Here is a 24,952-nt window from a genome sequence, read left to right on the forward strand (position 1 = left end):
GGACATCGGACATCATCTCATCATCTGGAGTTTGATGTTGTGGTCTCTAGTCTCTGGTCTTTGGTCCTGGAATCGGACCCAGATCCAGGCTCTGAGCTGGCCTATTCGCGGAAGAGACAAGCTGGCGACAAGGCCTGGCTGGTTGCTGGCTGGAAAAGGCAACGATGACCATTTCCAGCTGGAGGAAAAGTCGCAGCGTGGAATGCATCATCCGATGGAGTCGGGGGATGGAGCCCCCGGGTGAGTGTATCGATGTATCGAAATGTACTCATCCAGCTAGAGGCCATATCTCTCCGGCTATCTGTTAGTCACTGCACGTGGCCAGAGGACAGTGGCCATTGGCCAGTGGACACTCCACCACCCCTTTTGCCACAGCCTCCCGGCACTTGGCAGAATTTTCTTGCGAACCTCTATTTAAGGACATGGCGAAATACTCGTGCTCCTGTGTACAAGTGGGCCCACCACGCAAATCCTCTAGAGCATTCTGACCATATTGGCCGGCTCAGAAAAATTCCTGGCATAGTTTAAGTGTATCGCTTTTTGTTGTCATCGGGGACTGAATGTTTAAAAAAATAAAGACAACGGAGCGAATGCCTCGGGAAAAGAGTAAGAAATTACAAAATAAAAAATACCAAATAACAAATTAAGTTAATCAGACGGTCTGATAAGCGGACGATGGGTCTTATGAAGGCTCTAAAATGGCGTTTAATGTAATTACAAAACTCAATCACGAACTTTTCAGGGGGCGGAGCCTAAGAGGTTGAAGTTTTCACCGATAATCTATGCGCTTGCGCAGCGAACGAATGAGTATGCATATGGGGGCGTGGCACGAGATACTCTCCACACACACACACACACACACCCGTTCTGTATCCGTGACATATCTAATTAATTAAGCCATAAACATAGCCGCCTCTGCAAAATGAAAGACGGCACCAGAAAAAAAAGCTAACAAAACAAAAAACCTTATATACAAAATGGTACTCTTTGGGCCGATCGAAGAGAGAGCAAGATGTAGACGAGTCTTCTGGGTGGAAGAGAGTCACCATGCACTTCGTTCAGCTTCGGCAATCTTCGGTAAATTGTAAATGACCGATCGGGCCTAGGGTGAGCAGCGTGGTTTGGGCCAAGTTTGGAACGAGCGGCGTATACGTATTATTTTTTATTTGCACGCCATCTGAAGCACAACGCCATCATTCGATCGCAAGTTTAGCTCTCGACCGTTCGCCGCCTCGATCCGATATTCGTATTTGGAATGAACAACAATAAAATCGCCACAAATAAAGTAAACGGTCCAAACAAGTGCCACAGTGACAAATAAGTCGCCTAAATCCAGCCGATACAGATGAATCAAATCAATTTTTGTCAATAACTAAACAAAACAAGCGATAACCGTTACCAACAAACTAAAAAGGCTTGAATCCAACTTGAATCAAAATCGAAACCGAAAACTTACGAAGGAGCAAAAAAAAAACGATACTACTCTAAAGTATAATCCAAAGGAGCAAATATAAGACAAAACACAGTAACACACAAAAGGATCAAGAACTTCAAATAAAACTCCAAAAACAAAGGACTAACACTTTAAGGAAACATTCAAATTTGCCGCCCAACCGCTGAGCTTTTGCAACACTTTCTGAACTTTTTTTGCTGCATCCCTGGTTTCGGGCTGTCAGCTGTCAATTTTTGCCCCAAGTGGCCAAGTGTTTGTGTTTGTGTGTGCGTGCGTGTTGCAAAATCGCGGCGTTGCAGCCAAAAAAATCGCGTTTCGCCCTCCGAAATTGTTAATAATTTTGATAAAACGGGCCAAAACACTGCAAAAACAAGGAACAGGCCTGCAGGCAGCGGCGGCAGTAGCCCCCAGGCAAACGGCAACGCAGCAGCAGCGGCGGCGCAGCAAACGGCCAGAAGCCATCAGCCAGCAGCAGAGTATCAGAAGTATCGCGTTGTGTGCGCGCGGTGTGTGTTTTGTGTGTTATTTTTGGAATTAAGAATCAAATACGGGCGCTAGGCGGCTGGCAAAGTGTGCCGCGGCCGGATTTCTGATTTCGGATTGCTAGGCAAGGTAGCAATAATAGACGCGCGCGGTGCCTTGGATTTCTACGGCTCCACGGTGGAGAACTATTACCTCAGAATGGATCCGACGCGGGGCGACTCGCGCTACAACCTCAACTACTCGATGAGTAGTATAGGTCTCAGTCTCGCCGATCAGGCGGACATGTACGGCAATCCGGCGGTGGCCGCCCTGGGTGCCCGTCCGCCCTCCGGCGGCCTACTCCAGAACATGGGCGGCCCGTCGATGCAGCGTCCCGGTGCCGGAGGTGGCGGTGCACCCACTGGCCAATGCCAGACCCTGGGCAACAGTCAGACCTCCCATCACAGCCCGCAGCATGCCTCCCAGCAGCAGCAGCAGCAGCAACAGCAGCAGCAACACCAACAGCAACAGCAGCAGCAACAGCGTGGCCTGAAGCGATCTGGAAGCGACTGCTATGAGGATCACCATCGGTCAGCCGGTGGTGGACTCACGCTCCAGGGCCTGGACAACTGCGGCGCCGCCGGTAGCGTCACCAGCGCCGGCGTGGACGATAACGTGGATGGCTACAATCCGCTGCCAAACAAAAAATCTCCACCCGCCAACGGCAAGAAGACAAAGGGACGTGTCAAAATCAAAATGGAATATATCGACAACAAGCTGCGTCGCTACACGACCTTCTCCAAGCGCAAAACGGGCATCATGAAGAAGGTAAGATCGGCATGGTATCTCCTCCACCTCCACCTCCTCCATCTCTTCGATTGGGTACGGAATTGGGATGTCGACATTGGGCCACGTTTCGAGCGCATGTGCAATTAATAAATGCTTCGAGGAGTCGCATTCCCAGTCCAAAAGCTCCAAAGCTGGCATTGTTCTGACTCTTTCTCTCCGTCTCCAAAGCCGGGGCGGTGGTTTATCGTCATGTGACCATCGGTACAGTGGTTGAAATTCTTAATTTATTTTTAAAATATTTTAAAGCTTAAAAGTCTGATTAGAAATACCCTAAAAAAATGAATCATTTCGAAAACAAGAAACTAAATTTTTATCTAAAAGGGAACTTTTATGACTCACTTTCTTTTGTTTTATAAGTTGAGAAGAGAGGTTCTTAGTTCCTTAAATCCCTAACCCACTGTACTTGGCTGTGGAGCTCCAGAACAGTAGCCCAAAAGATCCTCGCAACTGTGACTCCTTTGGCGGCGTTGGGTAACCGCGGTAGCCCACGATTCCGCATTTCCCTTTGTTTTCGGCTTCATAAAATGTTAATTTGCCGCCGCAATTGCATTCAAAAGGAGGCCCTAACCCACCGGCCCAGCTAAGCCTCACCCCCAACCAAAGTGGGTGCGTGCAGGGGCAGGAGGATATACATACCCTCATTCGATGTGGTCTTTGGCATTTTCAAATGACCAATTTTCACACGCAAACTTACATAATGGAGGAGCAACCTCCTAGTTGCATATGAAATTTTTCACATTTTTTAAATAGACTTCTCTTGGACATGGTGTTCCAGAGAGCCAAACCACCAAAACACCCGATCGAAATCAGAGAAAAAAGCATCAACACCGCGGCGCTAAATCACGATCTCAGCACGATCTTTGCCAGAGTCACAAAATCTTATGAAATATTTGACCCAAGCAGGCCAAAAAAATGTTAGCTGGTAGCTTGTGTTTTTTTTTTTTTCAAAATGCCCTTACCATGTATCCTTGTTTTTTTTTGATTTTTTTGGTAATAATATCTGACCCCTGGGATGTAGGCTCCTCCTGATTTCTGGACTTATGACAGGCGCACGCCCGAGACATGCCTCGATTTTTTGTTGTATTTCTGGAATAATATCGATTTGGTGACTTTGATGCGGTCCCTCATCGCTGTCCAATGTCCAGAGATCCAGACACTTGACAGGCAGACAATGGGATTGCAAGTTGGCGCTTCCAGCTTCCAGCTACCAGCTACCAGGTTCCATCAGCTTCCATCTTCCAGATCTGAAATCTGAAATCTGCAATCCGAAATCCCTACCAACAAATTGCGGCCATTGAACTTGGCCCACAGACGGGCCAGCGACAACCTGTTCGCGTGCTTTCCACTGGCCAATTTTGGTCATTTCGATCTGGCCAATGGATCGGTGTGTGGAATGCGTGGGTGGGCGGGTGGACAGTCGGTCGGTTGGTCGGTTGGAGTCCAAAAAAGGTCACAAAAGTGAAAAGTGAGCTAATGTCCAGAAGTGATCTCATTTGCTGGCCCCAAACTGCGTGGGCCCATCGATCCAGCTGGAAGCGAAAGCGCTTCTGCATATTGTAATGCAATGCAGAAGGGGCGAGGCCGGGGGCGGGTGGAAGGTTCCCAGCCAGTTACCAACAATTGGCGATGGCCAAAAGGGCAAACACAGGCGCAAAATGCCGCCAAAAGGTGTTAAATTGAAATCACGAGGCAGCGCTCTGAAGCTCGCTGGGAATTGTTTTCAGGGGGGGAGCAGGAGCAGGACCAGGACCAGGAGCACCATACAACCATACAACCAGGCACGGAAGCGTATTGATACTCGCGGCAGATTGTGCCCAGATAAGTCCAGGCCAAGAGGCTCCGCCATGGCTGGCCTTCGTCGGCTTGCCTTTTGGCCACATGCAACCCCAGTCGAGAAACAGGCAACAATCGGCTTCTAACAAATGACTCTCCATCTGGCCTTTCGGTCGGTCTCTGGGGCTACCTTTCCTGCCTCTTGTCCTGTCAACGCTTACGTACTGGGGTCCAGCCCAAGCCAAGCCAAGCCAATCCTCTCCAGCCTCTGCCGCGTGTCGTCGTGTCCTTTTGTCTTTGTTCGAAATTCAAATTGACATGAATTGTTGGCCTGTTTTGTGGATCGCAGAGCCTAGGCTTATGGTCCAGGGACAATCGACACCTACTCAGATTCCGATTCAGAAACCGATTCTGATTCTGAAATGGAATTCAGATTCCGCATTCGGAGACCGTGTCAATTGTTTGCATTTACACATGTTACACATAAAATTGGCAGCCAATCGATGTCGATGTATGCTTGGATGGGGGCCATACCTCTTCACCTCTACCCCAAAACCAATCCGATCCGATGCGATCCCAATCCCAATCCCCAATCCAGACTCGTACACATCCAACAATGTGTACAACAATTTCATTAATATTAATAAATGTTGCCCTGGTACACCACTACCAGCACTACCACCACCACCGGGGGCAGTAGCAGTGGTTATTTATGCGCTGTGTTCTTTTGACTCCAAAGTAGCAGCCAATGTTGGCCGACAGCCAGACAGCGACTTTATCGCTTTTATAGTAATTACGAGCTGTTGATAGGCAGCTTAGGCTACCGTCTAATGTGGAGAAACCGAAACTGAGCACTCGCTCCATGGCACGAGGAGGCGGTGTTGTTATCATGGAGCTGGGAGCACACCATCGCGATGCTTGCGTGACTTCTGGGCCAATTGCGTGGGTGTGATGGTGCTGGCGATGGTGCTGACTTCTTGATTTCTCCAAGACCATGGTTATGGTTTTATTACAAAAGTCTTAAATATAATTGTTTTTACAACTTAGTTTATATTTTATTTAGTTTTTATTTAAGAAATCGAAATCACGCTGCCATCTCTGGTAATTTTTAAAAGAGGCACACGAGGCACAGAGGCCATCTTATCGCTGCAACATAATCGCATAGTTTGGTGGGGAAATTTATGTGCCGCTTGGGCAACACACACGCCTCGACAGTTTCCTGGCCGTCGCAACTAGTTCTCCCCCTTCCCCTGCAACTAAATATCCAAATGCCCCGATATCCAGAACCGATACCATCGAGTACTTAACACGGTAACTAACTCTACTCTCCCGCCGTCCACTTTTCAGGCCTACGAGCTGTCAACACTGACCGGAACGCAGGTGATGCTCCTGGTGGCCAGCGAGACCGGCCACGTCTACACATTTGCCACGCGCAAGCTCCAGCCGATGATCACTTCCGAGGCGGGCAAGCAGCTCATCCAGACCTGCCTCAATTCGCCGGATCCGCCGAGCGTCGGTGGTGGGGATCAACGGATGTCGGCCACGGGCTTCGAGGAGACGGAGCTCAGCTACAATATCGCCGACGAGGACTCCAAAGTAAGACAATTGATTTACGGTCACCATGGGCACGCTCATTTGGCACACCCGCCGGCACCGCCCTCGCACTACAGCCTCGAACAGAGCCTGATGCAGTCCGGCTACAGTGGCGGCCAGGCGTCGCCTCTGTCCCATGCCCAGGCCTACGGCGGACATGCGCACCATGCGCACGTGCCCCACGTGCCGCCGCCGCACTCGACGCACTCGCATATGTCGCACACGCATGCGCAGCGCTAGGATGACCCTCGAGAGCTATCCTTGAGAGATCCTTTAGGCAATATCTGGAGATTGGTTGGTGCGGGTACCGAGTTTCGTCATTATCTCGAAAATTAAAAAGTAAAATCTTATTAGACCTTCAATTCTTAGGACATATATGGAAGTAGGCACCAACCGATCCAGTTTAGTTAGAAACAGCAGTTTTTTTTAATGTTTAGTGCAGATCCAAAGTGCAGCAAATGGCTCGATCGATCGAATTTTCGGATCCATGGCCAATACGATCTCGCCGCTCGTTTTGTTCTTGTTTATCGAAGTGTTTGTGTTTTATTTTTTATATTTTTTTGATTAATCATTAATACTAGTCAAGACACTCTTATTTAAAGGCGACTGTGCCATAGACAAGCTACAGCTACAGCTCCTCCTGAAGCCTATTTATACATATAGTAATTCCCATAGCAATAGATCAATTGTCACATCAGCATCAGCATCAGCAGCTGCAGCTTCTAAACCCAGTGCCATTCTATCGAATACCGATTACCGATTACCGAACCACTAGAGACACTAGAGAGACATCGAGACACAGCCGAGACTGCTTTAGTTAGTCCTTTTAATAAGCAATAAGTGCAATAATATTTACAAGAGAAACGATTACAGAGTAAGCGCCAGTACGTACTGTATACTGGAGAGGGGAAAACTTTTCCCCGAGGATGTCCTGCGAAGAGTCTAAAGTGTGCGCTTGCAGTACTTATATTTACAAGTTGATAGCAAATAGCAAATAAAGATACAAATAGTGGGTTGAGTGCGCCGGCGGCCATTATCCTCCTGCATCCTGCATCGTGTGTGTGTGTGTGAGTGTGTCGTGTATCTGTGTTTGATGAGCGTGCTCCCATAAAGATATACAATATAAGCGTATAATGTTAGTACTTACCAGCTTATAGTTATGTTTATTTGATTTGATTGGCCCTTAGTTACTTTGGCATTACTAATCGGAATGTTGCATGACAAAAAAATCGAGCTTAAAATTAAAATTTAGCGCAACATTTAGCGAAGTTTTACTCAACCTTTGAGCTGCTCAACTTTATCTCTCTACTAATATTTATTGTATATTTAAATTTAAATACCAAATTCAGAGCAGCTCAAAGCCTCCTCACTTAGAAGGATCTACATACTACTCTGTTTAGTTACCGATCGTGTTTCTGTCAAACAGAAAGCATTGCATTAACTTAATCCTAGTTAAATTTTATTATTTAGTTAAACGTGCAACTCGAATAACCATAAACCATAAACCATAAAACGTAAAGCAATTTATTTCATAAGCTATCGAAATATGTTTAAAAAACAACCACAAAATAGTATCTATACGAGAAGTATATAAATATGAATATACATATATATTATTTAGCGCAATATTATAAAACAATAAACAGAAAACAAGAAAACACAATTATTACAAAATGTAATGTAAAAGTACCCCAATACCAAACCCAAACACACTGAATTTTTCAGATATTTCAAGAGCAAGGTTAAGAGTGTTTAGATAAGCCACAGGCTGCATGCCCCTCCAGACTCTAGACTCCAAAACCCCAAAGTTTTTCTAGTTTTTCTTGCCTACACACACTGAAAATAATAATCTTTTAACTGACGAGTGGGCCGACCTAGCTGCTCTCCATGAATGAATATATTTTTTTGAAGCATTTCGGTTTTGTATTCCTATATGTTTGTAAAGAGCTTCCACTTCGATGTGAAATGCTATTCGGCTGCGGGGGCTTCTTTTGGGAGGCCCAAGTGACGTCATGACAACAATGAACTGGCGACCAGTTCATAAATCGATCAGAGCCACCATTGACTCTCGTCATGCACCACCAAGTCAGTCAGTCAGCCAGCCAGCCAGCCAGCCATCCAAACCCCCTTCCCATCTCGACTTGGCATGCAAATCGCGTTTTGTGGCTCGTACTTTTCAATGCCACGAATCTTTTTGGCGTAGGCATTGCCTCTTGGCTGCCCCGATGACGTGTGCCACCACGATCTACCGTCTCCATCGGATCTTTGGTTCCGAGACCCTCTCTTTCGGTGGCTCCATTCAGCTGGGGCGATGAATGAAAGCCAAAATGTAGTGGGTGTGACACCAACGCCGGTTCAGGTCATCAGTTGTGGCGGTACACCAAGCAAAACAAAGTCACCCAAAAATGTTTATTATTCTTCCAACTCTTGGACTATTTTCTCGCTGTGTACTTCTACTGGTTGGCGACTGCCAGCTGACTGACTGACTGATAAAATTCATAACCTGGCCCGCTGCTGCTGTAGGTCGTTCTACCGCCGCCGCCAACTCTTTGTCCAGCCAAGGTTAATTGCCAACTTGCAGTGGGTTGTTGCCGCTTGTTGTTGGCCAACTCGCATTATGTGGTATCTCGGGTCTGCGCGGGTGTCTTGGCTACATAGGCTTACCTTCTATGGTCTCACTCACCTGCGCATCATCATCATCCAAGCCGCCCACTTCATAACAGTCGAAATAAAACAAAATAGCTGCAAGTTTGTTGGCTTTTATGATTATTTCTATTTATTTAATAATTCAAGTGATTTTTTTAGTGATTTTACATAACAGTTCTCTGCTTGGATCGCATTTAATAGTTTCTCTAAGAAATTCAATTCTAAACTTGATTATTTTTTTGTGTAATGCCGCATCCCATATATGGTTTGATTAATTTCCTTCCAGGCTGTTGAAAAGATTGAATAGTTGCTTGAATAAATTAAAGAAAACTAGGTTTATTTTCCCTGCAATCTGCTAAAGCTAATTTTGTACCTCTGGCCCCAATCCTTTGCTTTTCTGACAGTAAAAGGGGCCACGGGGGTGCATATCAGTTTGAGAAATTAAAAGCATTTTGCGGTTCTGCTGACTATCGATGCTGCGTGCCGCTCGAGCCTCTAACGACATTTCAATGATTTGCTGTTTTGCTGTTGCTGCTGCCTGCTGCCTGCTCCTGTTGCTCCTTCTGTTGTGGTTGTGGCTGTGGCAGGCGCGTCACCAACATGGCCACGTGCGCAGCACCAGGCGGAGGACAAAGCCAACAACACAAGAGCTCCAAGCTCAAGCATTTGCAATGCTCGTCGATTACGTACGAGGGCGACCTCTGTCAGCCAGCGTCCAGCTGTCCAAAAGCCACCAACAACGCAGCAACGCAAGGAATCTTTGTGCCACAGAGTCAGTATATGCCTCTTGCGGATTTTGTGTTTAAGCCGCCGCTGCAAGTTCTAACCGCATGCCGCCACAATGTCCTCTTAATTTCCTAGCCGCAGCAGCTGCGCGCGCGCGCTTCTTCTCTCTATACGCGATGATATCGCAGAACCACCTCCTCCTCCTCCTTCGATGACTACCCAAGAACCAGGGATACTGAGATATATACTCCTCTTATCCCCCTGCACATGTATGTACTTGGTTATCCCCCGAAGATCCCAGCCATGAGTCCTCTGTCTGTGCTGCGCTCGTTTTTTAATTCAACTGATTGTACTGCAGCTTCTGGAATTCGGCATTTCTTAAAGCCGCGCGCGGCACACACATTGTGAGTCGGCAAACTTCTGGCGGCGACTTGGCCGCAGCTCGCAACTCGCAACTCGCCATTCGCAACTTGCAACCTCCTCCAGGCGGTAGCCCGTTGAATCCTCTGCTTCTGCGCCGCCTTCGCAATCTGAAAAGGTTAAGAAATGACAATTTGTGAGCGTTTTTTTTTTTTGTTTAGTTTCGGTACGTTTCGTTTCGTATCGTTTTGTTTTTCTTTTATTTCATTGTATTGTGCTGTTTTTTGTTTGTTGTGTGTAGCCTGGTAGTGGCCTGTCTTGCTTTCATTGTGATTATTTAAAAGCCCGACTCTGAGGCTCTTTGGATCTTTGGCTTCTCGGGAGACTGAGACCTTAACGAGGCGCTTTTGGCCTTTCAGGACTCACATTTAGTTAAGCAATTATTGGTTGCAATGCAAACAAATAATGCGTACATTGTGTGTCTTGCCTCATGCCTCAATCCCTCGCCCTTCTACCCTGTCGGACTTACTCCAATGATTTTCCAAGTTAATCAAAATTCTTTGCTATCCACGATGAAATCTCTGCGACCTTCCCCGTCGACCGTCGCGACGGTGGCATCTACTTCTTCTAGCGCCGCTTGGGCCACGCCCAATGCAACGCCCATTCACTGGAGCGTGGCATAGGAAACTTATGGGCCTTTCTTCCGCCGATCCGCTCCCCGGCTTAGCTACTTATATAGGCAAAGGCAGCTCCGCTTCACTGACCAATTTATGGCTGAGAATATTTCTTGCCTCACAGTGTTTATGTTTGAATGTTTGTATGAAGATGTCTGCCTAATTGTGCTGGCAATCCAACAACATCCCAAACAACTAACTTCTAATAACCTTAAAATACTGCAAAAATATTACCAAACTTTTGGGACTTTCCCGGAATTTCCATTATTCAGAGGCTATCCATGATTGTGGCAAAGTTTCTTAGAAATATATCTGTACTTTTCGGCGAAAACACATCTTTAGCAATAAATTGTAAGCTAAAAAACTTTGAACTAGGTTCTAGGTTGGGTTTTTTTTTTCATTGTGATTGTGATATGGAGGGACTGGCACTGGCAGGCAGCCCATCTCCCCAATTCATTATATAATGAAGCACACGCGGACTTCCCACACGGGGCGACTTCTGCCCACTGCCAGTCGCCAGTCGGTTAACAAAAGTTAACAACAATCGATGTTCGGCTTGGTTCAGCTCATTTCCTGCCCACAATAAAATCAAAATGTTGAAATCAACACAACTTATGCGACTGATATACTGTACAGTGTTGTGAGTATATAATCAGAAATATAATAAAATCATGCCATGGTTATGGCTCTCCTAGAACTTAATTCCATACTTCAACTTGGCGCTAATGAAAGTGCCATAAATTTTCAATTAAACTGCTAGGGCCATGAGCTGGCTGCTGGACTCTAGAGTTAGTAGAGCCCTGACCCTGTCCCTACCTTCCTCCGACTGATTGGCGCCGATTAAGAAATTCAACGGGGTTGGCTCTCCAAGTGGCTGCAATTATTTGCGAATTAACATTTATAACACTTGATCCTGTGCCCTGTATCCGCTGGAAAGCCGTTGAAAGGAGCTTGACGCTTCAGTGCATTTAAAAAGTATTTTCGTGCCACAAGAACAACAGCAGCGGCGGTCTCTGGTGCGGCAGCAAGAAATATTTGCCGCATTTTAAGTCCGTCCGTCCGTTTGTTGTATGTCTGTTATGCGGATTCATTGCAACCGCAGTCACTTGTTGCTGCAGTTGCTGTTGGTTCTGCCACTGATGTTGCTGCTTCTGCCACTGATGTTGCTGTTGTGCTAAATTTCACACCGACAATGAGCGCGCGCCAACAATGAATGAAAATGACTGACGAGTTGACCAGCCAACCCCAGAAGGAGTTGGTTTTGTTTGGCCCGATGTTGGGCCAAGACTGGGCTAAATCGATACCTTAATTCAAAGGCACGCCAGACCGCATTTTTGGATAATATACTTCAGCTTCATCCGCTCCAGTGAGCCAAGTGTTGCACTCGTGCTGCTGCCTGGTGGCACGCGTGAGATTTCCTGTCTTCAGTTTTTGGAACATTTCATATCAGATTGCAACCAAATTTGGCATCATTTTGCGGTTCGAAAGGTTAACGCTTTTATTTTTTTGTGGCTCTCTCGGATATACAAATAAACATCGATTCAGGCTTATCGGCCTGGGAATTGTGTTATTGTTATTGTTATTGTATTTGGTGTTGTTGTCGTTGTGCAACGACTTTAAAAAGCTGTTAACATGCGTTGTCATCGCTGCCATATGTTGCACGACAGCAGCAACTTGCAACTAGCAACCAACAACAAGCCAGCAGCGACACCGACAAACAGACGACTCCTGGTCGCCATTGATCGACCGGGCCGCACCGCTGTGCTGTGATCGCTTTTGGGTCTGGGTCTGCTGGGGTCTGCCGGGGTCTGGGGGTCTTGTCACCGCCACCTGGCACAACTGAACCAATTTTATGACGGTTGCATCCACCCGCTGAACTCCAGACTGACAACAGGCGTTGGTTTCCATCGAAATCTATGCGAAAGTGGAAACGCCACAGATTTGCGTAGCCTGCAGCGATAGTTATAGCTTCCTCAGCTCACATGTGCCGTCCCTTATTTGGAAGCTTGTGTGCGAGCGCAACAATTGTATATACGTTGGTGAGTGTGTCTGTGTCAGCACTCACACAACTCTGAAAAAAAAAATGAGAAAAAACCAGCACAACAACGTCAACAGCAACAGCAGCAACGGCGTCGGTGGCCAAAAGCCGTGCTTGAGTCGTACATGAAGAGAAATAATAGTGCTTATCATCAAAACGAAAGCTTGATAAAAAAATAATCAACCAAAAAATTCCCATTTGAAGTTTTTTAATTCATAAACTACATTCATTTATGAGTTTTTTTTAATATAATTAGAAATATTTCCAATGAAATCCCCTCAGATTTGTTTCTAAGTGTGGCCGAGTGCAGGCAAGTCGTCGCCACATTGGCTGACTTATGACGAAAATAATTGCTGGCTATTGCTATCTGTAACTGGCGATCGCGTCATCGTCATCGTTATCGATTATTTGTATAAAGCTCATCGCAAATGTCCCGACAGACTGAATACTGTCTGCCTGCCTGCCTCAGCCAGCAAAACCTCCCGTTACACGCGGCGTATGAGTAATCAATAATAATTTTATCGACAATTTTATTACAATTTTTCTTCTTTTTTTTTCTTCTGCCATTTGGCCTCCCTCTACCACCTCCTTTTTGCGTTTGTGTGTGGTCCAAAATCGATTGGCATAATAATTTCGCACAAATATAGCCCAGCCACCAGCAACAACTGCACACCACAAGCATCTATCCGACAATCATCGCACAATATTGTAATTTACTTAATTTCGTATCGTTCAAAATACGCAAATTTGCAAAATACAGCAAAAAAAAAAAAAAAAAATGGGGGGAAGAAAACATTGTCCATGCATTAGTTACATGTCCCCAGACGTTGTTGTTGTTCAGGTTGTTATTGTTGCTATAGTTATTATTGTAGTTGTTGTTATGAAAGGCGACTGCGCGGCGGCGGCGGCGCTGTCTGTTTTGCTTGCTTTTTGGTTGTATTGCTGCGTTTGATATGCAAATTTCCGCTTTTTGAAAAAAAGAAACAGAATTGTCGTATCTGGCGGTTGCTTGTTTTTGTTGCTGGGACTACTACGAGAGAGATGTACGGGGTAAAACCCATTAAAATAATATAGAGAACAAGGGAGAGAGTCTTCCAGTCTCCCAAAACAGCTCTAATTTCACAACGCTGGGCCATCTTTTCGGCTTAACTCCTAAGGGTACCACCCGGCGTATACGCAATATTTGCGTAAGATCTGGAGAAATCAGCTTCCAGCTTCCAGTTGAGGCTGCCACTTACGCGACAACGCCTTGACATGCCCACACGTTCGACGACAACAACACCCAACAACTTTGCAACATGCCACAACACTTTTGGAATTTTTCGTCGCTGTTGTGGCGTGTGAGAATTTTACATGTGTGTGTGTGAATGTGTGTTTAAAAACTTTAATAAGGGAGCTTGAAATTTATAATGTGGCACGCAATTAATTCACTGCCAAAGCTGCCACAAGAAGGCGCAAAAATTATCACACCATTCAAATGACGCTCACGAATTTTGTTTGTAGTTTGGGGAAAGGAATAGGGATGGAATGGCCACCGGCCAACAGTCACCGGCGACTGGTGGCAACTTACTGGTAACTGGTAACTGGCAGAGACTCTCGACACATTTTGTTTGTTCCGAACCGTTCTCTTTGGCGGCAAACATTTAACAAGCTCGGCCTGTCCGCTGGGCCGAGGATGCCACCTAGAAAGCTCACGCTAGGCGTCCAATTGGCTAGAATCGCCGCCGATCATGGTCATGCGACATTGCCACATGGCCGGGCCACATGGTGCCACCAAAGCGGACAATGGCCAGTAGTGCGGCAGGCCAGGCCGGTGGTCTTTTGTCTCTCGGAAGCGAGATCTCGCTTTCCGAGCTCCCTCCTGTCTCTGGTTGCCTGTCAGTGCTAATTTGTTACTGCTCGTGCAGGCCACTGCCACTAAAAATATAGCCATAAATGCTAATCAATAAAACGCGCTACCGAAGGGAGAGAAATCTGCATGTCCTTAATGCCGGCAACGTGCGAGTTTTACAAATTACGAGCAACGAGCTGGCAAGCCCGAAGGATGGAGGACAGCCAGAAGGATGCCCTGGGCCGTGGCAGACGACTTTTTCCCACGTCTCATTAAAATTGCAGTTAAAATGCAAGAGCAGGCCACTGCCAGAGATCGTTTCTGTTCTTTTACTTTCTATCATCGTCATCGAGTCAGCGATGCAGACGCGAACGAAGACGACATCCCATCGTCATTATTGTCAACTCTCAACGAGTTGCCAATCGTCTGTCCCGGCTATCTTTCTGCCTGCCGTTTCTAGATTGATGTCTCTGCAGTCAGACATTCAGTCAGTCAGTCAGTCGGTCCGTCTGTCCGCTGATTTCAGGGAGGCGATGGTCGCAGGAGTGCCGATAAAAGAGGCCAACTTGGCACAGTTTGTGGACTTTTTGGTATTTTATTTTCCCTTTAAGTAACTTGTCTTTTTATCTAAAATTTAATAAAGTAAAGTTCCTCTTTAGTATAAGAGGAAGTCTTTATCTCTATCCTAAAGTTTCTAAACTTCCTCTTTAGTATAAGAGGAAGTGTCTATCTTTAGTATATACATACGTCTTTATAATTAAACCATAATAACTGGAGAAAACTCTATAGATCTCTACTTAAAAAGTCATAGTTTTTGGTATCTCACAAGTACCTCAGACGACTCTAAAGATCGTAGTAATTGTGCAATTCTTTTGTTTGATTTGGCCGCCTTTGGCTTTTAGCTGCCCACGATTTGGCCCGCTTGATTGTTTAGCTGTTATTGTTGCTATTGGGCTTTAATATACATTTGATTCTTGTTATATAGTATCTACAATATATAAATAAAAAGTATTCCGCGTGCTTGTCTGCCTGTGTGTGCTTGTGTATTAATTAAAAGCCGTGGCCGTGCTGCTCGTAGGAGTTAATTAGACTGCGGAGGTGTACGGCCCCAGTTTCGAGTCGAAGCGATCGGATCCGTTGTCGTTGTCGTTCGCTTTCAAGTCAAGCCCCAGCTATTAGTCGCTCAATATTACGCGTTTTGCCGGACAACATTGTTTTTATTTTTTTCTGTGATCTTGAGTTCTTGATCGAGAGCATTGGGAGGGGAATGGTATGGCAAGGAGTATGGTTGAGCTGCTGCTGCTGCGGCTGCTACTGGATGGGGGCTGGTGTTCACACGCTGCTCATCAACAATTGCTGTCACGAATTTTCCACTCGGCGCTTTTTGCGCGCGCTACTTGTTTGTATTTTAAAATTTATTTATTTGTGCAGCCTCCGCAAACACATGACGATAATAATGACGATAATAACGATGATGATGGTGATGGGGATCCTCGTGAAAAAGAGTTCTGTGCCACAGTAGAGTCCATAGTGTGTGGAGTGTGGAGTGGCTCGTATGACCAACCAACCAACCATCCAACCATCCGTCCACATGGAGGAGCACACACAAATGTATACTCCTCCTGGAGCGCACTGAAGAATGCATTTGATCAGATAATGTAATTCGCATTTTAAATTGAGGCGCATTCCCAGTTATACTTCTTCTCACATGCATTTACCCAGCCGCCACCGAGGAGTGCTCCTCCGCCTGGCTTTTGGAGAAGCCCCACTGGCCACTGGAATGATTTGGCCTGGCCGAGAGCATTGCGGGCGTTGCATTACTACGCACAAGTAAATCATCGAAGACGTCGCGATGTCCCAGGTCCAGGCCCAGCGGCTTGTTAAGTAATTTAGTTGGCCGTTTTTTTTGACCATCGAGGTCTCCTTGGGCTCCTTCTTTTTTCTAAACTTTATTGTATGGTCCGTTGTGGGAACAAGTCATTCCCCTAATGACGAAAAATGTCAATAAACTATAATTATTTCGCCCATATGGTTATGCTAAGTTTCGTCCACTCTCGCATTAACATATCGGGGAGAAGATCTATAACCCAGCTCCCAGCTGGACAGCTGACAGTTTTCTTTGCCCCACCTTTGGAATCGGATCATCAGATCAGTGGATGGGATATATGATACGGCGTCATAGAAAGGAGAGCCGGGCTCGTCCTGCCTGCGCTTTCTAACGATTGAATTTTTGATATTTGTGACACGCAGATTTTCCATCAGTGTCAACAAGGCATTGTTTTGGCGAAACGTCAACGTGGTTGGTCTCCTCCGTTCCAGAGCTTCGCCAGACTCAACTGACAGACTTGATCCAATCGTCCGTCGTCGATTTTTCAACATCAGACCAAAGTCGGGCCAATGCAAAAACCCGCGTACATTTGCATAGACACAAAATTATATGAGACCGTGGCCCAGGACCGACAAAACGCAGCTTCCTGGTCTTTTTCTCCTCCTCCTCCTCCTCCTCGTTTTTTGGTTTTGGGTTGAAATTTATGTACCCACACAATGGGGCAAAGGAGAAACAGTTGGAGGAATCGCTGAAACCGTCGCCGAGTTGGTCGGTTTTTGGTGGCTGATTTCAGTGCTGGAGTCGCGCTGCTTGTGGTGTTGGCCTAAACACCATTCTAGCGGTTCGTTTAGCTTGTTTATTGGCATGAAAATCTATCAAAAATGCATCATGCATTTTATATTTATTGTACGTAAATACAAAAATAATGTGCTTGACATTTGACCCGGCCCAAACGACAGACAGCCCGCTATGGCCGTGCCACATGTTGCCCGTTTTGTTTTCTGTTTTCTGTTGTTTGGTGGCTGGTGTCTTGGGGCTTTTGGCCATCCAAGACTACCCTGTGCTAGTCCTCTAGTCCCGACTGATTATGAAACTTGGCTTTGTCGGTATCGCGGGGGATATCGGATATTTGGTTATTGTCTTTCGGCTTGCATTCTAACACAAATCAAAACGGGCCAACAGCAATACCAACACTCGCCACTTAAACGCTCGTTTATAATGTTGTTAAAATACAATAAATAGCCAGGACTCGCAGCAGGCGGTTTTCACCAGCCAGCTAGCCAGTCAGCCAGCCAGTCATCCAGCTAGCCTATCTATCTATCGATGGCGAACACACATTTCCATTTCCATTAACCGAGCCTTATGCCAGTGCCTTGACTGTTCGTGCTGATTTATGAAATGTGGTCGGGGCCTGTCCTGGTTGCCGCAGTGGCGGGCCCACAAAACGAACGAACCCAATAGGCCAATACTGCCAGCTCTGGCCTTCTATTGAAAGGGGCCCCCTCGTTGCCCCTCCTGGTGCGATTGCATTGGTTGATTGTGATTGTAGGCCTGTGATTGAGTTGTCGGCCTGCTGGGCTACTGTTTGCAGTTCGCCGAGTGGCTTATCTGGCCTTTGCATCCCAGCTGTTCGGTTACTCGGCCATAATTTCGTTTTTGGTAACTTATCATTGGACTATAAAGGTCAGGGAATGATCTACTAGATGTGAAATGTGGCACTGTAGTAATTTATTAACCAAACTTGTAAGAGAGACGAGGATTTTGGGTTTAGTTAGGAAGGTACTTCCTTTACAAGAAAATCGGAACAAAGTAATATAAACCACTCTATGAAAACCAAGACCAAAGCTTATCACACTCAAACCATTCTTTTTCAAACTCTTATCAACACATTTTATAAAAACACTTAAAGTATGACTTACTCACCCATTTTTAGAAATTCAAACTTAGGCATCACTTTCCATAATTAAGTTCCATTAAACCAGACCACTATGTGATCACTCCTCAGGATTATCAAGTCACCATCTTCAAAGTTTTCTATTTGTACATTTTCTTCACACACTTTTCCTGAACTTTTTATATTTCTTAAATTTTCAACACGCCTTTCGAAATGCCGAAGCAAAAATCAAAAGACTTAGCTCCTCGATCGTCGCTACTCAAAGATACTCACAGACTGAAAACGAATCCATCGGATGCGCAACTCCTGAGTCGGCTGGGAGAGACCCGAGGAGAAACCAGTTTCGAGGCAACTTAAGAGAACGATCCCCGACTTGAGGGGCCAGTCCAGTCCCACCCATAGGCCGGTGCTCTGGCCGTTGGGACTCTCTTAAGCCCGACTCCCGCCGATTTGATTAGGCACTTATATTTTATATAGTCGTCCATACATAAAGCTAGCCGAGCTGTGGGCGGGACTTGCTGGCTGCTCGCTCGTGTGCGTATTAGATTTTATAGACTGGCAGTGTCTTGTGTTGAGAGCCAGCTCAGCAATTCCATTTTGGGCCGGGCTCTATATACATTGGCTGCGTGGGGACAAATGGGCAAACAAATGAGTGGTCCCAGTCCTCCTGATCGCGGCATGAAAATTCAATTTACACCAGCCCGCTACAAAATGACGTATCTCTTTATATCTCTAGTAGTATATATTTGATGAAATTTATTCAGACGTTTGGTTGGGTGTAACCAGTTTGTTTTTTTGCAAAACCCAGAAAAAATTTATGAAATCAGCAATGGAAATATTTTACTTTCGGTTGTGGGCGTGGGCACGCTCCGATCCGATCCGATCGCATCTTATAGATGTCTTTCTGTCATGTGTTCGATTTGTTCATTTTTGTAAAATGACACAATTTTAATGAAATCAAGACATGGCGAGATCCAGGTGTCGAAACTTTTTCCTTAACTTTTATCTTACTATTAATAGTTAACCACAAAATGGCTCTAGTCTCTTAGGTCTAATCGCTGTCAGTAGCTCCAGATTGTATGGTTAGTTAGTCGGCAATGTCCACTGTTTTTGCTAAATCTAGCTAAACATCGAACCCACTTTGTCCTCTGAAAGGGGCGCTGGGACGGGGGCTGCACCCACATCGGTAGCTCGGTCCTTTGGTTCACTTAACATACGCCGAGCTAGAGCTCCTGCGGTATCCGTATAATTGCAATTTCCATTCAACTGTTTGTTCGCCCGCTTGTTTGCGTCCGACTTCATTTCATTTGTTTTGGCCAGGTTTTGCGGTTGTTAGTGCCCATCATAAATTGCAGGAATTAAGGGGGGGAGGAGTACCAGTATCAGTACCAGTACCATTACCAGTAGGGCAGTGGCTAGCCGAGGCTAATCGGTGGCGTTTCATCTCAGGCTTGCCGTCCTGCTGTCCTGTGGCGGCTTGTTCGGCTGTCGGCATACGCATAATTAGGCCTGAGGACAATCGTTTTGGTTGTTGCATCAAAAGAAATATATTGCCAACAAAATTAAAGACCAACTAAAGTAGCTGCAACAAATAAAGGATAGTCCGCTCAGTGTAGGCTAGTTGTGGCAGCAAGTTAGCCCTCGCAATTTGGCCAAATAATTGCCAACTGAAAACAATAAGCTCGTTTCTCGTACTCTCGCAGCAATCGTGGCATCTTAATGCGGCCCTGACATTTAAATAGATGCTAATTCCCATCATAACTGACTCGCACAACTAGCTCCCTGAACTAAACTAATGAATTTGAACTTTCCACGCGATTTTTTTTTGGTGAAAAAAAAAAGACTCACGACTCGATTCGAATTGAATTCGAATCCAAATCCGAATCGTAATCGTAATTGTATTGAGACTCTCTACTTCCTGTTGGCCTGGCCGCTTTCTTTGCGCGTGAATCCGTGTAACCACAAAGAAAACAGAAACGAAAATACAAAGTAAAAAAAAAAAAACTGTGATTTGACCAAAAACAGAAAAGCCGGCAAGAAAGCTTTGCGGATATAAACGCTTTAAAACTCCATATTGTGGCCGCCTGGCCCGGATGCTACGACGACAACAGTAGCGACAATTGTGAAGACCAAATGGCCAACCTCCCCGAGCTTAGCTGGCAAATGTCTACGCAGTGTCGTCTTGGCCACCACCGTTCCTGCCTCTTTTCATTCTGTTGCCACTGCCACTGCCACAGCCACTGTTACTGCTACTGCTTCTGGTGATGTGGTTGTTCGCTTGTTGCCATTTCGTGTCAACTGACTTGGGCCTTAGCTTTCGGCTTTTGTTTCCACCAACCGCCCCATTTTGCTAAGCCAGCCATCCCATAACATTTGCCTTAACGTTTCCTGTTGAGAATGCTTGCCGCTGTCCTGTGGTTCTGATTGTGTAATTCCTCCTACAAAATGCTCAGAAACAGTGGCTCAAATTCGAGATGTTTTTCTTCCCAAAGAATCTTCCCAAATAAGATATAAGATATACATAGGTGTATTGATAAATACTATATCTTAGAACCTATAATCCGTATTTCTAAACCTTCTTATGAGAACTACTACCACTTTTTCCCTATTTTTCATACCACTGTTATGCCTGCCCCATTCCCTGGGCAATTGTGCGTTAGATTTAAGTGCTTTCGTTTGCCAGGCTTAATTTGCATTTTTATTTTTATGTTTTCATTGAAAGCGCCAGCATCAATGGAGCCCGCTTGGTCGCTGGCTGGCCTGGAGTTGGGCGCATTTGGCTATTCCTTTGTTTTCGGCTTTAAGTTATCAGTGTCGGTAGATGTACACGGAATCACCGGTAGCAGGAACAGCCAAAGCAGCAGTAGCAGAAAAAGCAACACAAACAGCCAAAAACAACTGAGAACAACATGCAAAATGCAAATGTTTATTGGCCAAATACTGAACGATCACAGCCGGTCTAAACTGAGAATGGTCCAACACGGTTTGCTGTTGCCGCTGCTGTTGATTTTGTTGCAAGCTGAGCTGAGCGGCTGCTGCTGTTCCTTCTTTTTGAAGCGATGGAAGCGGGTGCTGACTGCCACAAAGTTGTCGCCTTTTGTTTTGTGGCAGCAACCATTTTGGTAAAAACAACTAATCAATTGGCAAATGTGCCATCCGTCAATCACTTGGAGTCAGTTGGCGGTGGTGGTGTAGGTCACACGACACCACACGAGTTGCAGCTTGCTGGTTGCAGCTTGCTGGCTACTCTGTGGCAGCCACCGAATTGACTCGCATTCACTTTTGGGGCACATAAAATGCCACCTTGGTTGTGAATGTCAGTTAGCCAATTTGAAAATTCATTCATTCAATGCTTTGACGACTCGCTGACTGACTATTGCCAACATTTATTATTAGCCTTTCCCAAACTGACTATTTTTGGAGCTACCGATGGCCACAGCAGCAGTAGTAGCTGCTGCAACTGCAACTGCAACAGCAGCAACAACAACAACAACATGCCGCACATATCACAGCAAGACAAATTTCTATATAATTGCATTTATCGCAGGCTCTATACTCCAAACCCAGCCTCTGCGACGAAGCCTCCGAGGCCGGACAATGCCAGGCATTATTTTTATATAAATTGCATGCCATTGGCCCGGCCAGTGGCATTCCATCCAGCCAATTGCCAACTGTATCTGCGGGGGAAGGGTCAAGGAGGGTTCTCGCTTTTCGCTCCGATTCGATTCGATTGTTTTTTTTTTTTGCCAGGCTCAACTCTAATTGTCATTTAATGAGACACGCTCGGCATTTGCGCACGACACACGACTATCAATTTGGCAAGTTGCAGCTCCAGTGGAAGCCATCTTCGATGAATCTGTTGGAGCTGCTACTGCTCCTGGTTCTGATTTAATATTGATGAAGAACAAATTGAAAATGGCACTGCAATTCGGCAAAGTCAGTTTATAAAAAATTGAATATAGTACAGGACAAACTTTTGCAATTGTTCTTCAATTATGTTCTGGTTATATATTCTATACTTCCCAGAAATAGAAAAACACATTATTTTGGCAAGAAAATAATAGACATAGACACCTTCTCATTGACACTTTATTTATAACAAAAGCTGCTAGCATATATACTAAGCAGCTTATTAATCTAATCATATCAGGGGAAACTAGAACGAAACAAGCTTTGATGGGCACTTCGCCAGGGTGCTTCCAAGAGCCTCCGTGGCGCAATCGGTTAGCGCGTTCGGCTGTTAACCGAAAGGTTGGTGGTTCGAGTCCACCCGGGGGCGGTTCTTTTTTTTAATTTTCTTTTTATTTATTATTTTTTTATTTTAATGGCTTCCTTACTCTTAAATTTATTAGTTTTGTGTGCCGAATTTTAATGGCAAAAATTAAGTGAAATCGCTGACATTGTGGGAGGTCTGTCAATTAAATTCCCCGCACAGAGTCAGAGGCGATTAGATAAGTCGGAAGAAGACATATTCCACTAATTGGAATTCGATTGTTTGTTTTTGCAGATAAAGATGATATATGGACGGGCCGACAGGGCTCTGACTTGGGCCAGATCATCTTTATGGCCATATTTAATGCTAACTTGGTCGTATAGTAGTAACCTTTACATGAGCAGCTCCACTTTCAGCCAGATGCCTCCTTCTTTTTTTTTTGTGGCAGCTTTTGTGGTGCAACTGAAAACCGCGAGCGTAACAACAGTTGCACATGTTGCAGCGGCCGGTAGTGCGGCAAGTGTATCATGGCAACTTGGAGACAGTTTGTCGTCGCTGGTCTTGCTAATTAAAATGTCTTGGTGCTGTCACTCAAAAGGCGGTCGTCCGGACGCTGCCAGGTCGGTCCACTGGCGAGGCGACTGGTTAGCGGCAGACGACGGCGATGACGACGCCCATTTTGGTCGACGGTCGGCAACAATGCGATTTTGCCTTTTGTGAATTGCTAGTGGTGCTGCTGCTACAATTTCATTGGAAGTCTGTGGCAGGGGCACGCGGCGTATGCGCAATGCAATTTGCGATCTCCCTCGCACAAAATGGCGATCGCATTGTTACAGTTTGCAATTATTTTGATTTATTTTTTTGTCAGAGCCTGTGCCTGTGCCTGTGTCTGTGCTCGTCGTCCCTGCCTGGCACTAATCAAAATTAAAATGACGCGAACGATACCAGACATGGCGATGTGCACGTCGCTCGCCCGAGAGCCAGAAATCAATATTCTAAATTCTTTAACGCGTGTGCACATTTAAGGCAACGCCATCTCATTGAGATGCGTGCCGGCAAACAGCCTGGCCAGCACTTATACGCAATTTCGCGCCATATTTGGTTCAAACATATTGGCTTTTTTGTTTTGTTTTGTTTGTATTTTATTCTACCTTGTCTTTTTGCACCCAGCACTTGGCTGGCATATAGAACAGCCCCCAGTCCCGGCCAGATCTGGCTCCGGGAGGAGATCTTAGAACTCGAGGCTAAGCCTCGAGATCATCGGGACCAGACTGTTTGGCTGCACCACTAATCGACTGTCTGTCTAACTTGATTTGTTCTAGGATGAGCGATCACCGACATCGTCGGGCAACGAATCGGATGACTCCTCCGATGTGGAGATGCCGGGTGGCGAGGTAATCGAGGTGGCTACCAGCAAGGCGGCCACGGTGGCCAGCAAAACAGAGGTAGCTCCTGCCCCACCAACCGCAGCGGGAACGTCCGGGGCAACGGCAGTCACCACAGCCACGGGAGCGGGCACCAAGCCCATGCCAGCATTGAACTATCAGACTGAGAACGGACCATCGACGTCCACAGGAGCCGGAGCAGCAGCAGCGGGAGCGGGAGCCCCAGCGGACAGCAAGTATGTCTACTCAGCTGCATCGTTTGCCAATATACCGCCCAAAATGTTGAGGCAACTGATACGGACCGGACACTTGCAACTGCACGCCGAGGAAGGTGAGTAATCAGGCCAAAAACATGGCTAGACTAAAGCTAAACTAACTCATATCTCTCACAGATGGCAACCAATATGTGACCATACCCCTCAGCTCTACAGCGGCCAACCTAATCAAAAGTAACAAGCTAACAACCTCCAGCGGAACAGCAACAGGAACGGGATCAGGGACCTCGACTGCCACCAAAACGGATCAAAGTGCCGAACAACCCTTGACCATCAAACAGGAATATGATTAGCAACCGAAGCCACCCACTGCTTATCCAGAATCGGAAACTGAGAACTGCGTTTATCCACAGGCCCAAGCCCCCATCCTCATGGAACCAATCCTCAGCAGGAGATGCCCATCACACACACTCTCTATTAAAGTCTATCCAAAGTTTATTTCATGTCATCATCCAATGGTGACCTCGATCGCCTGCTAAGTCTAAGTCATACTATATCTATTATATCGTATACATATACTATTTTTATACCTAAAGTGAAGGAAAATGAAAAAAAAAACGCCCCCTAGTTGGGTCCCCAAGATGCCCAGCGGCATATATACATATATATCTACGTAAGTTTTAAAGAGTTTGCAGGTTAAAGGCATTAAACATGTATGATGAAATGAATTATGAATTATGATCGGAAAGTGAGGATGATATGGATGTTCCTAAACCGCAGAGATCATGTTGCTTTGTTACTAGTTTATATTGTTTTATTATACAATACAATGGATACATATAAACCACTTTTTTTGCATAAAAATCAATAATTGGTCTTTAATTTAATGTCCAGCCAAGTGGAACAATAAGGAGCAACCACTCCTGGTAAGAGATGTACATATATATAGTTTGTATCTAGTATCTGCTAGTGCTTGGATTAAGCACACTCACAAAAAAAGAGCGCCGGGCAA

General features: G+C 45.7%; 1 protein-coding gene and 1 non-coding gene across 2 annotated transcripts; both read left to right on the plus strand.

Moving 5' to 3' along the window:
• The first annotated feature begins 1,154 nt into the window (after nt 1-1,154).
• Nucleotides 1,155-24,779, plus strand: bs (serum response factor blistered). The gene is made up of 4 exons (XM_017252968.3): nt 1,155-2,743; nt 5,885-6,133; nt 23,663-24,056; nt 24,118-24,779. Exons 1-4 carry the CDS (start codon nt 2,135-2,137, stop codon nt 24,291-24,293), a joined length of 1,428 nt encoding a protein of 475 aa, XP_017108457.2. The 5' UTR covers nt 1,155-2,134; the 3' UTR covers nt 24,294-24,779.
• Nucleotides 22,333-22,406, plus strand: TRNAN-GUU (transfer RNA asparagine (anticodon GUU)). The gene has a single exon. It is a non-coding gene; the product is annotated as a tRNA-Asn (tRNA).
• Nucleotides 24,780-24,952: the final 173 nt, after the last annotated feature.

Source organism: Drosophila bipectinata, chromosome 2R (assembly GCF_030179905.1).
Source record: "Drosophila bipectinata strain 14024-0381.07 chromosome 2R, DbipHiC1v2, whole genome shotgun sequence".
NCBI lineage: Eukaryota > Metazoa > Arthropoda > Insecta > Diptera > Drosophilidae > Drosophila > Drosophila bipectinata.

Coding starts and splice junctions, on each gene's coding strand:
- bs (XM_017252968.3), top strand. CDS start 2,135: ATGGATCCGACGCGGGGCGACTCGCGCTACAACCTCAACTACTCGATG. Junction 2,744..5,884: donor AAACGGGCATCATGAAGAAG/GTAAGATCGGCA, acceptor TCCACTTTTCAG/GCCTACGAGCTGTCAACACT. Junction 6,134..23,662: donor TCGCCGACGAGGACTCCAAA/GTAAGACAATTG, acceptor GATTTGTTCTAG/GATGAGCGATCACCGACATC.